This window comes from Mustela nivalis, assembly GCF_964662115.1.
Source record: "Mustela nivalis genome assembly, chromosome: 1".
Classification (NCBI taxonomy): domain Eukaryota; kingdom Metazoa; phylum Chordata; class Mammalia; order Carnivora; family Mustelidae; genus Mustela; species Mustela nivalis.
This window is the reverse complement of record NC_139020.1, coordinates 145785032-145798592: the sequence shown is the minus strand read 5'-3', so window position 1 is coordinate 145798592 and position 13561 is coordinate 145785032. Positions and strand designations below refer to the sequence as shown.

The following is a 13561-nucleotide window of genomic DNA, read 5'->3' as shown; positions in this document are numbered from 1 at the left end:
TTATATTTATTTATTTATTTACTTACTTACTTAGAGCACAAGCAGGAGGAGCAGAGGGAGAAAGAAAAATCTCAAGCAGACTCCATGCTGAGTGTGGAGGCCCATGTGGGTTTCAATCTCACGACCCGGAGATCATGAGCAGAGGCGAAACCAAGAGTCTGATGTTTAACCGACTGCACCGCCCAGGCGCCACCCAAGCGGCCCTAAATGACGGAAATTTATTTTCTCACGGTCAGGAGGCTGGAAGTCTGAGATCAAGGTGTCGGCAGGATTGAGGCTTCTTTCTTTGGTTTGCATGGTTTGCAGCTGGCTGCCTTCTCCCTTCCTCCAAACACAGACGTTCTGAGTTACTGGGGTGGGGGGTCAGGACTTCAACATATGCATTCGGGGAGGGCACAGTTCAGCCCATGGCAGTGGCCTTGCCCTTCCGGTGGCCTGTGTGTGGAGTCCTATATCCCCCCACAGCCTCCAACACTTGCTGCCATCCAGCTTTCTAAGTCTCACCCAACTAGTAGCATAAGGTGATATTTTACTGTTGTTTTAATATGCATTTCTCTGTATTCCTAATGATTTTAAACATCTTCCTACGTTTCTTAGCCTTTTGGGTTTTCTCTTCTACAACTTGTTTTTCTATGACGTTGCTGTCTTTCTTGCTGACCTACAAGAATTGCTTATGTAGTGATCTCTACCGGTTTCAGACATTGTAAAGATCTCGCATTCGTTTCACTCTGCCTGTGACATCCTTACTTGCATTTAATCAAATTCATCAAGCATTTTGCCTCAAAGATTGTACCTGTAACTTTTTACTTTAGGAGCACTTTTCTATCCTAGGTCACAAAGGAACTTTCCTTCCTGTTCTTCAATGAGCTTTCTAGTGTTTACCTTGCACATCCGACCCAGCAACATGGGAGAGCTGATTGCAGAGCCAGGCAGCGCTCCCCTGCCAGGGGCACTGAGGGGGACCCCTTCCTCTCCAAGCCTCATTCCTCACAGGCACTGCTCAACGATGTGTGACAGTTGTCCCGCAGCACTTCTGCTCTCGGGTCTCATTAGGGGGTAGAGCCCAAGAAAAAGGAAGGCAGTTCATCAGCCTGAACTGGCACCCAGCCCTTCTGGCGCAGAAAGGGCAGCTTTCATGGGCCAAGATTCCCCGTTTACTCCGCGGTGCCGCCAATGGCAGAGAGAACCTTATTCCCAGCCCTGCGGACAGAGCTCTCGGCTGCACTGTCACTGGCTCCCTAGGACATGCCTCAACTTCCCCCCCTGAGCAACAAGGGGTTTGAACCGGGTGATGTCCCAGGGCTCTGCTGACTCCCAAATCCTGAACCCAATACCTTTGTGTTTATTTTGGAATATTTTGCCCTCCCCCAGAAGTTTTTACTTGGGACAGATGGTGGAGAGAACCGTGGAGTTTGAATTCCCCCGATGTGTTTGGGATATGGGCAGGAGAGCCTGGTGCATTTGTTTCCTTTCTGGGAATTCTGTCAGCTGCTTCAGGAAGGATCTCTGCAAAAGGGTGCCATCCCCTGGACCTGGAGCCTGACGACCCGCTAGCAGCTGCACCTCCTGCTGGCCATTTTGTGGCAGGGCTGGTCCTGGGAGATGGAAACCAAATGGGCTTCAGAGCGTAGACAGGAGCTCAGAGCCTAGAGCAGGGTAAACGCCAGCTACAGGCACAGATTAGCAGAAGCCAAGTGGGCAGCGAAGGCAGGCCTCCCTGCCTGCCTCCACCCAGGGCTGCTCCCTGTGACTGCCATGTTGGCTTTTCCAAGGTCTCTCCTGGACCCATGATCATTCCAGAGTCTAGGCATTAGTGTTAAGGACTGAGGCGGCACCCCTGTCCAGACACTGGACAGGAAGGACTGAATTCCACTTCTCTCAACATCCCCCTTCCATTATGCAAGGCCCACCTCACACCCTTTAGGAAAACAGATCTGTTGCTCAGAATTTTTTTACACGAATACACGCACATTAATAAGCACCTTGGGTTTATTCTCCTCTCACTTCTGAAGCCGCCTTATTTGATTTATATATACATAGTATATAAATGGCTAAACAGTATTCTTTACATACATTAATACGTTTAGGCTTTACTACTGTGTGAGAGTTTGTTAAAACATAGCCATCATTTATTCAAAATAGATCTTTGTTATTACATGAAAACAGTAAGAAGCTTGTACAACATGGACAGTAAGCTTTCAAAATTAAGATGTGAAGTCAATGTTTTTGCCCTGGCTAAATCAGCCTCAATCTTTTATGCTTTTAGTAGAAAAGTCTATTAAATAGAATAGAATTCTAAAGGGGGTGGGTGGGGAGGTCAAATCATATGAATAATTCATGAAGTAATACTTCTGATGTAACCCCAGAATCACACGAGGGTTAAAGAAGGTCATATGTACCAAGCACAGGTTAGAACAATGGATTTGATCATTTTACCCTAAATAAAAGGCGCTTGTGGGCAGCAGCTCTGTCATCAGTACACATGGCCAGATGTTTCCATATCCGGCCATTCCCAGATCACACTGATGAGGCCTTTTTCCACAGGTTTCCTGCCAAGACGGTTCCCCAGAAACAGGTCTGACATCACTGCTTCCCCGATGGGAGAAGGTGGGAGGATCAGAGCTCTCCTCATTTGGGTGGGGGACAGACCCTGGGTTTGGTTCAACCCGCAGAACCAGCCTCCCTGGGTCCTGGAGGCTTCAACGCCAATGGTACCAAGAGCTCTGTGACTTGAGGAAGGAGGCAGATTTAATGAGGAGAAAGAGAAGCCACTACCTTTCTAGAGGAAAGAATGAGTCCATTTACATTGCAGTCTCCTAAAATGCCCATTTCTGTAAGAAGACACAGCCACACCATGCTGCCTGAAGCTTGGACCTCCTTGTATCAGGTGAAGGCTTTTCTCCTCCTGCACATGACCAAGGGATTCACCCAGCACTCTCCGCTACTAGGCTTTTATCCTTCTGCTAGCATGCAGGGGGAAGCAGGCTGTTCCCACCACTGCTCAGCTGAGGACACCGAGGCCTGTGGGCATGACTTGCCCCAGCCAGTGCAGGGCTGAGTAGAAGAGTCAAGCCGATCCCAGGCCTCCCCCACCATCTCTCACGGGCACATCTCCTCTCTTTTCCTCCACCATGGACACAGTGCACAGTGGAACTTCTCTGGACCTAGGCAGGATTCTGTGTGGGAACATCGGGAATGTGAACCATAGCACATCTATCTCCACAAATACTCCTGTATTTGTGAGGACCTCCTGGTTCTCACGGTGCTGCTCTGGACATGCACAGCAGCAGGCTCCTAAGGGCCACCCATTCCCCATATTACAGTGAGGGGTTGATTCCTTTCAGGAACAGCAAACATCAGCCCTGAATGCAGCCCCACCTGCCCAGAGGCAGCTGCTTGAGCCCCACCCCCGGCTCTGCTCCCCACCTGTGGCCTGCTTCCCATGACCCCAATGGCCGGCCCTGCTGGGTGTCCTCTTTGACTGTGAGCAGTGCTTAACACCCAAGTGTACCTCCCCACTAAGCGTGAACTCCCACATGTGTGCTGAAGCTTCTAGCAGCACAGAGGCAGAGAGCTGGGCCTCAGGGCAGCCCAGCAACTACAATCAAAGATGGCTTTCTCATCCCTCCAGAGATTCCAGGTTCAGCCTCTGTGCTCAGGGCTAGATTGCATGGGACAGACATGGAAAGAGGCAGAGGAGTACTGGAGAATGGGGGCACCTAAGAAAGGAACCGGGAGCTACAGAGGATGGCAAATGTTTGAATTTCAGCACTCTTCTTGACACCCTTTGGCCTGATCCTTAAGGAACTTTAAAATGGTGGGCCTTGCTTCACCATGCCTACAACAAGAGTTCACAAGTAACAGGGGGCAAGCCTGAGAAGCAAAACCAGGAGCCTCTCGTCACATTCCTCCTGCTGCTGGTGGTAGGGCCTCCCGTACTGAGAGGAAGTGCCAACCCAAATATGCCCCCAACTGTCTCCAGCCAGGAAGAAGAAACTCAGGAATGATCCTCATCACAGTAAGGCTAGCCTAGAGAAATGAAAACCAAAGTTTGTGCGTTTCTTTGACCAGAATACTTGGGGAAGGGAAAACCCTTCGGGCCTTGGCCCCTTGGTTGGGAAACCCTGGTCAAGAGTGCTGAGCCACATTGCCAGCCCAATACAGTAGATGGGAATAACGTACTCCGATGCAGCATCTGATCCCAGAAGGCACTTCGAAGGTTTGTTTTCAACATTATTTCATCTATTCCCAGATCCACCCCTGGGAGGTCCGTTGGGCAGGTAGTATTTTACCCCTGGGAAAACAAAGTGCTAGAACAGCAATGAGTCTGTGGGGGAGTGAGGATAACTCCTGCAAAGGGGCAGGGAGCAGCTTCCTGGCATCAAGGATGGCACAGCGGGGTTGTAGGGGGGAGGGGGAGGCACAAAACTCCAGGCCTGAACCAGCCTGCGATTTCCCTTGGACAATATCCCCATAACTTCTTTCCTATCACTTACCTCTTCCTCCAATAAGCTGATGCTTCTTTCAGCAGGATTCTAGTTAAACAATGCTTATGTACTGTTTGGCTAAGGCATCTTTTCCCTTTTGTTTGCAAAAACCAATCTCAAACCCCATGTAGATGCTAATTGATGACAACCACTTTCAACCAGGGGTAGATAACATCCCCGCTGCTGCCGAAGCACTCACCAGGAGGGATTTCTCTTCAAGGATGGTTCTCTACTGTCCACTGAATGTGGATCACAGGCTCAGACCCCAAGAGCAAGAGCATCTGGGGTACAGGGCTACACGGCAACACCAGTAACACAGGGCTCAAAATAAACAACTAAATAAACCTACGATTCACTTGTAAGCTGTTCTTATCAACTTTTAAAGCCCCCCCCTTTTTATTTGGTGCTTCTAATTTACAAGGATTTGTCTCCCCTCCTTGACTTCCCATTCTATTTTACCATCTCTTCAAAATTATGTCCCAGAAAGCCTTTAGATGCACCTGCTGGGTATGCAGAAAATCATGCAGATGCAGAATAGAAGGACAGCCAACAATGAACTTGACATCTGAGGATAGTGCCAATATACCTCTCACAGCCAGATAGTGTTTGATTAAAAATAGAAAATTGTATTATAAGAAAATAAAATGACCGCGGCAACATTTTCCCAACAATTTCCAGTCACATAAACTTGTTTTTCTTAAAGTGACATCAAGGTAGCTCAGTAGCAATACACTAACAGTAACAACCAACTACAACTGAATTCCCTAAAATAATACTCTTGCTTTCCCCCATGTACTCAATAACTCTTGAAATGGTTTCCAACTTTTTAAAAACTATCAAAGTAGGATTTCTTAATTTATCAAGATCACATAATTCAACCTTAAATCCCATGCAATTGACGTTGATCTATTCAGATTCCAGATTTCTACCAAGAAGAATCCAAAGGGCAGGCTCCCAAAACGGTCTCCTGAATGGCACTGGACAACTCCGGCTGAAATTTCTGGAGACCTTAGGGACCTTATTCAGAGCCCCATTTTGGAAAGCTGTGATCAATCAACTATTTTGAAAATGAGACAAAAAAAGTAACTGCAGAGCACAGGGTTAGTTATACCTTGATGAAGTTTTAAAAAAATTAACACCTACTTAACTCCTGTTCATAAAGAATGAGGCCCTCGATCTAATTAAGATGACTGGGAAAGGTGTAAAGGAGTAATTAATTTGGGAGGACTTCTGGGAACAAGGACACAAGGTCAGGCATTGCTCATCATTAAAATGATGGGTACCCAGCTGCCATGTACAAAGCTGATGACAAGAGCATTTTTGTTTGTTTGTAATGCCCCCTGCATCTATAAAGTGCCACTATGTGAATCCAGTCTGTGGTCCACTAAATTCTCAGGCTTATAAGCTCATGGTCATGCTCACGATCTATGATCCAGTAGCACTGGTTACTCAATTTCTAAAATACTCAGATATATATGCCCTGCAAATAAATAAATAAAAACACTTCCATACCCACACAGCTTCACCACCATAAAAAGTTGTAGATAAATTAAATAAATTCAGCTTTCTTAACCATTTTCTCAGCTTAAGTTTACCCTTTCCCTAAATGAAGATAAGTTCAATTTATATCCAAAATATATTTAAATATTCTAAAGGTACCATACTGGACTCAAGTTATCAAAAAATGTAAACAAAATTTATCTAGCTTATATTTCTGAGCCACATTTTAAAATTTTTAATTCACCCTGTATTGACCCTCTACAAGAAACTAACCAAGTCACATTTAGACTGAAAAGCTGATTCGGGTTTCAAAGTGGTTCCTCAGAGACAACTGCCAGTTACTAAAACTAGTGTTATTGGATCTCGTGGTTTATTGTGTCATTCGATTGAAAAGACCAAAACAATTCCGTTCTGATCTTCCAGTAATGATCCTTGGGGGGTGAGCCCCCAAATTCTGCTGTCCCAAGGAGAGGTGCTGACCTGGAGATTCTGCTGTAACGCTCAGCACAAAGCCGGGCCTGGGTCTCAAGCCACCTCCTGCCTTCCGCTGCACCTGCTCAAAATCCCCCACTGTCGCTCTCCGCCTGGCTTGGTCGAAGGGAACTTCGAGGGTGAAAATCTAAGGTGAAGTGGAGAAGCCAGAAGGGAAACAGAGATAACCCTCCTAAGAAAGCCAAAGGATCCATTCGTCACACAGAGTCGCCTTCACACTCCACAGTCGCACTGCTTCTCCTGAAGCTGCCTGGTCAGTATCTGATGCGAAGACAGAGAAGCCACCCCGATGTGAAAGAGGATTTGCCAGACATTCCGCAGCCCATGCAGGTACACGTTGCCCAGGCAGATAAAGAGCAGCAACAGCACCACCTTCCTAGTCCTGGCTGGACTGTAGAACAGGTACAAATAACACTGAAATGACACCAGAAGAGGCAGTCCAATCAGAGACGAGGAAACAGCCACCGGTCGGACACAAGAGGCAGGTCCCGTCCCTGCACGCACGCGCACTAGCTTATTAAACCGAATTCACTAAGTGCGACCTGGACGCACTGGGTGAGTTGCTGGTAATCACTGGATGAAAGTGAAGATTCAGAAGACAGAAGAGAAGTGACATAGATATCACAGGAGGAATGAAAACAGGACACTCTTTAACACGTTTAAGAAACATACAGGGCACTGCCCCAGCTGTGGGCTGTGGATAAAGAAGAGATGCAGGTAAGGGGAAGAGAGCCAGGCCAAGAAACCCCAACGAGGCTGATTGGCCTCCAACTAAATTCTTCCTTCAGGGGAGTCATGACAGGCAGCACAGCCCGTGAAAGGAGCCATTTTTTATCATTTGTTTTTTCCTGAGTTACAACTACATCAGGGACCAATGTTCCCTAGACATCCCCCTTATCATGTCTTCAAAAACATTTCCGAAACAGGGAAAATCTCACAGCCAGGAGAGCTGTGAGAGCTATATAGGGCTGTATAGGGCTATCAGAGAGAAAAGAGGCCATTCTTGTTCTACAAAAGGTAAAAAGTAGCATTTTGGTTCAAAGTTGAAAAAAACAAGAAGCACATTCTCAATTTTAGTATATGTGCTGCTGAAGCGAGCACAAGAAGCACATTCTCAAAACCCAGAGCAATTCAACAAAGGCTTAAGCTCCACTGGGTGGGGGAGAACTCCCGATTGAAAGAGCTATCCAAATAGGAATACAGCTGAGATAACAAAGGCTGAGGGATAAGACCACCCCACCTGAAACGCAGGCTCTGAGCACCTCAAATGGCAACACCCAAGGCTCTGGAGTCTTGATTTCTCAAAAATGAGTGTATTTTCAATCCTAGGTGGAAAATTTCTTTTGGGACAATCATGTCCTTCTTAAAAAATAGACCATTCTAGGACGGACGCCTGGGTGGCTCAGTTGGTTGAGCGGCTGCCTTCGGCTCAGGTCATGATCCCAGCGTCCTGGGATCGAGTCCCACATCAGGCTCCTTGCTCCGCGGGGAGCCTGCTTCTCCCTCTGACTCTGCCTTCCACTCTGTCTGCCTGTGCTCTCTCTGACAAATAAATAAATAAAATCTTTTAAAAAAAAAAAAAAGAGAAAAGAGAGGAAGTATCATGAGAACAGAAACTTTAATTGAAAGGAAAACAAACAAAAAAGCTTAAGAATGTGGAGAAAGTACTAAAGTCCTTGCCTTTTGTGGAGAATGAGGAAAGAAAATTACAGTCAGGTTTTTTTACTAGAATGAACTCTGCCTATAGCGGATTCAAGAGCTCCATTTTACTCCACCCCTTAAGTATGACACTTACTTGAAAATAACTAAATAATAATCAAAGCTCACTATTAATGTTGCAATGTTTATCTCATTTCCTAAGGACAGATTGGAATCAGATGGCATTACTATTAAAAACAGTTTTGGGGAGGGGCACCTGGGTGGCTCAGTTGGTTAAGTATCTGCCTTTGGCTCAGGTAGTAATCTCAGGATTCTGGGACTGAGCCCCGCATGGGGCTCCCTGCTCACAGGGAGTCTGCGTCTCCCTCTGCCCCTCCTCCCACTCATGTCCTATCTCTCTCTCTCCCTCTCTCAAATAAATAAAATCTTAAAAAAAAAAATTTTTTTTTAAATCTAGTCCTGGGTTTAAAAAAAAAAACACATATAAGTAATGGTTACTTCTGCAGAAGGACAAATCTATACTTGGAGTGCCCTGACTATAAGTAAGACCCTGCCCCACATTAGTCAGGCCCAACCTAATCCCCACGGCAGTCTCATCCCTCCCTTCTTGGGAGTTGAGTCCAAATTTCTGGCTTCTGTTCAGCCATTGTCAAAGGCTCTGTGGCCTAGAGCAAGTGGCTTTCCCTTTCTGAGCCCAAAATTCTTCCTCTGTAAAATGAAACAACTGGGCAGGATGGGCTTAGGGTCCCTCCAGTAAGGACCTAGTCCATGACATGCCTTGGTGGAACAAAATCACATATAGAAACTTGTTGATGATTCCAATAGAAGGACAAATTAAGTCCATCGAGTTCAACCCATTAATCAAAGTATCAATGTTTTACCCACCTGGAAAATACAGGCTACAAAAGGAATAAGAAAAGCCAGAATATTTCCAATCTCCTCATGAGCAACCTAAAACAAATGTAAGAAACAAATACAAGAAAAGGAATATTCAGATGAATGGCAACACTAGGACATGAAGCCCTTCATACCTCGTTAGCTCTGGTACGGTGGATAATACAAAATCTCTGGCTGGGGGACATATTAAGTCCCCGTTTATTTACCAGAGCAAGGGTTGGCATGCAACTGTTTTCAACAGCCTGGGTGCACCACGTGCCCTCATGTCCCTGTGCTTCTGTGCTAAGTGCCCAAGCTGGATTGCCCCCCAATGCCACCACTTCTCAAAATCCTACGCTTCTGTCAGCACTCAGCTTTCCCTAACTCTGCCCACCCCCGGGTACCACTACCTCCTGAGTGACGTCACCACACTCTACCACCTTGCTGGCCAGGAACCTAGGAACCTGTTGTAGTGTGTACAGATGCTTGGTTAAGTATCGGGGTGTGAATAACCATGAAAAACAAAGTGGGAACCATGGCACACATTGGCTGAAGACAGGATATGGTGACAGGAGGTCACTGCTGCCCCTCTCCACACAGGTGAGCCTACATCAGTCTCCTGAGACCCAGCCTCAGCTGTGCTTCGGACTTTGGCTACCACCATCATGGCTGTGAGCATTAAGGCTCTATTTTTAAAAGTAGTATCTATCTGCTTATGCCTACAGTGATTCTGTACTTCTTAAAAAGTGTTTTAAAGGGCACCTGGGTGGCTCAGTCATTAAGTGTCTGCCTTCAGCTCAGGTCATGATTCTGGGGTCCTGGGATCGAGTCTCACATCAGGCTCCCTGCTCCACAGGAAGCCTGCTTTTCCTTCTCTCACTCCCTCTGCTTGTGTTTCCTCTCTCACTGTCTCTCTGTCAAATAAATAAATTTTTTAAAGTGTTTTAAATACTTGAAATTTAGAAAAAAATGTTTTAAAAGCACTGAAATAGAAGGTTGCTTTGATTGGAGCAGGCTGGCAAATCAGCTTCCTGGTGCTACAGCTCTCTGACAAAGACACAGGGAAGGCAGCATCTGCATAATATAAATCAGAGTAGGAGGAACTTTTCCCAGGGGGACACAGCCTGAACCTCAAAGTTGTAGAATCAAATTTGCTCTTCAGCCATCGGGCCCCTGGCGTGAATCCTGGGGCCCCATGGATGTCTCCATAGCATACTAGTTCTCACCAGCTCCCCCTTGGGCTTCTGAGGACAACAGATACAAAAAAGCAAGTCTCATATTTGTTCAGCCAACTATAAAAAATGGACTTTAATATAAAAAATCATATTTTAATTAAAAAATTTTGAAATCTTTGGGGCTCCTCGGTGGCTCAGTTGTGAAGTGTCTGCCTCCGGCTAGGGTCATGATCCCAGGGTCCTGTGCTCAAGCCCCAAGAGCTCCCTGCTCAGGGGTAAGCCTGTTTCTCCCTCTCCCACTTGCCCTGCTTGTGTTCCCTCTCTTGGTGTGTGTGTGTGTGTGTGTGTGTGTGTGTGTGTGTGTGTCTCTCTGTCAAATAAATAAATAAATAATCTTTTAAAATAAAAATTGAAATCTTTGTGCATAATAACTTTGTAAGTGAAGTGGATCTCCACCAGTTTCCTACACTATAGGTCCTTCAATGTAAAGTACAATAAAGAAAGGTTACCTGTAAAGAATGTTCTGCGAGGTGAATCCCACGGATGAGATTCAGAGCAGCACACATGATGTTGAGAATAAGCGAGAGGACACCCAGGGCTGTCACTGGTTCCATTCGGAAATTAGGAGCTTCACAATTAAAAAAAATAAGTGTCTAGTGAACATAATTTCTATATGAAAGAAAAATAAACAGAGACATTAACTAGACCTCCACTAATGGCAGGCTCAGTATGTTAAACACAGAATTACAAACCTATTAACTAAAAGCAGCTGCTGTTAGCAAAAAAGTCAAGAAATGAAGGACAGAATGGATCTGGGAATCCAAAGTGAGTTCTTCCAGAAAGAGGTCCTTCTCTGAGGAAGCACAGGTTTTTCAGGGCCTGATTTTCTCTCTATTTAAAGCTGTGGTTTTCAGCCAGGAGTGATTAACCCCTCAGTGGATATGTGGCAATGCTAGATACATTTTGGGTTGTCAATACTGCAAACAGGGTGTCAGTGGTATCCAGTGGGTAGAGGCCATGAAGGCTTCTGAACATCCTACAATGCCCAGGACAGCCACTCACAATGAGGGATCATCTGGTACAAAATGTCAATATGGCTTAGATTGAGAAATCCTGATTTAAAGCAATTTATGGCTTTATCTGTAAACTGGTTGTCAAATTCTGACAGCATTTCTATCACATACTTCAACTCTCAAATTTTAAATAAGGACAATATTAGGTGTCTCCTGTGCTTCTAAAGTAATTCACAGCAAATGCAGTTTCTTAAATTCTAAAATAACTGGGAAGAGGAGGGAAACATTGATTATTTGAGCTATAAGCTGTTTCTGGAACTCTAAAACAAATGATCATTCTCTCTTCAAAGATATCTGCTAAGTCTGATTCCAGGTCACACAATTAAATGGTGACTCCCTCCCACCCCCATTCTCTTACTGTGATCTTTTAAAATCATCCCTTCTTGTCCTACATTTCTCTCTCTCTCTCTCTCTCTTTCTCTCTCTCTCACACACACACACACACACACACACTAATATCTAGCCACAACCCTACTGATGCATGTTGTTAGTGTGTTAGAGTTTCCACTGAGCTATCAAAGTTCCTGTTAGAACAGAACATGCTACCTGTAAAGATTCTAGCCTCGGGACAATAGGGTGAGTCAAACCACTGTAAAATGTCCTAGAAAGATAAGCAAGTTGACATTTTCTGGATTTGCTTCTCTTGTCTAAGTGGTTAAAAAAACAAAACACATATTACAAAGTTATCCCATCTTTACATAAGGCAAAAGAAGCAGCTTAGGGCTCAAATGCCCCATGCTATGAAAGTTAAGTCCGTTCCCAATATAAATGAGCACTTACTGACTGGCATGAGAGCCAATCCAGGAAAGTATTGGTTGAAATAGATTAAATCAAAACACAAAGGTAAGCCAAAAATATGAACATTTTTAATACACCACTTTTAAATTTCAACCAATGAGCTCAGTATAAAAACTGTTAAGATAATTAGACTGTTATAGTGGAGACAACTCTATCTTTCAAAGAAGGATTCAGTTCTTACACCACTACAGAAGGCTTAGGATGTAAATATCCACTTTAATTAAAAATTGGCTTGTGTGTAATTGTAACAAGGAAAACAAACAAACAAAAAATCATGCTTTGTTACATGGTAGGTATTTAGTGGCTAATGGTGTTAATGCCAGACCATGTCACGGAATGCCGGGGCACTCAGCTTGGTAAACCACAGGGACAGATGGACGTTCCCAGGGCTCACAGGGAACCAAACAGTGAGAACGTTAGAAGCCACAGCTATGGCCCTGCCTGCTATCATCCCCAGGCCCTTCCCTCCCTCTGTTAAAGGACACAAGGGTTTCTCAGTGGAGATTTGCAATGTTGCACTAAGTGATAAGATAAGGATTCCCTAGGGCACCTGGGTGGCTCAGTGGGTTAAGTCTCTGCCTTCAGCTCAGGTCATGATCCCAGAGTCCTGGAATGGAATGAGCTCCTCACTGGGCTCTCTGCTCAGCAGGGAGCCTGCTTCTCTCTCTCTCTCTTTGCCTCCCTCTCTGCCTACCTGTGATCTCTGTCAAATAAATAAAATCTTAAAAAAAAAAAAAAGATAAGGATTCCCTATAAAAGGGAAAAATAGAAAAGAGAGAAAGAGAAAGAGCATGTATAAATCTACAGTTTAGTAAGTAACTTCCCTCAAGTTGAAACTTGTAGACTTCACTTGTAGACTTCACCCCAGTTAAGGAAACAATCTGCCAAGTCACTCTTCTGAACGTCATTACGAATTGCCCACTCCCGCAATCAATTCGCTATTGTAAGAGTCAAGTGTTTTCTAACAGTCACCTGCAAACAGGATCAGTCCATATATTTCCCCATATATTTCATCATCTACCCCCCAAAAAGCCTCCGATTAAAAAAAAAAAAAAAAAGGTCAATGTCCATTTGAAATACCTAGTGTCATGCCATCTTCATCAACACCAGAGCACAGCTAACCACTTACCAGGCTCCAAGTGTATCTGTGTGTGACCGTTCATTATTCCATTTGCCACATCGGTGTCCTCCAGAGTGAGGACCACTGGAGGCTGGAACTCCAGCTCCTCCTGAATTTTTTCCAAGCTGCTCTCCATTTGAACATAACTTACATGGTTAAAATGCCACTTCACTTTCTGAATGGTACTGTCTGCAAAAAGAGAGCAACCCAAGTTAAGCAGCTGCACGGGAATGGATCTCATAGAACAATACGTACAAAATGAAATTCATGTTTCTAAGCAAGCTACTAAGTCAGCCAGTGTGTTGAGACATACCTAACCGTCAAACAACTACTACGTGTCATTACCGGTCTCATCAATCTCTTCGGTGCATAATACTTAAA

The 13561-nt window shown here is 44.9% G+C and overlaps 1 protein-coding gene across 10 annotated transcripts in view; it reads right to left on the bottom strand.

The window, feature by feature from the left end:
* The window catches only part of SEC22C (SEC22 homolog C, vesicle trafficking protein), a 32296-nt gene continuing 18735 nt past the window's right edge, over nt 1–13561 (bottom strand). For 9 of the 10 annotated variants that reach the window (XM_082724555.1, XM_082724564.1, XM_082724562.1 and 6 more), the window contains 4 exons: nt 13190–13369; nt 10699–10817; nt 9024–9089; nt 1972–6893 (listed from right to left, as the gene is read on the bottom strand). In XM_082724555.1, the coding sequence (XP_082580681.1) occupies nt 6693–6893; nt 9024–9089; nt 10699–10817; nt 13190–13369 (566 nt within the window). In that variant the 3' untranslated portion in view covers nt 1972–6692. Of the gene's footprint in view, nt 1596–1971; nt 6894–9023; nt 9090–10698; nt 10818–13189; nt 13370–13561 lie in introns of those variants that run through there. The other variant, XM_082724557.1, reaches the window with a different exon arrangement.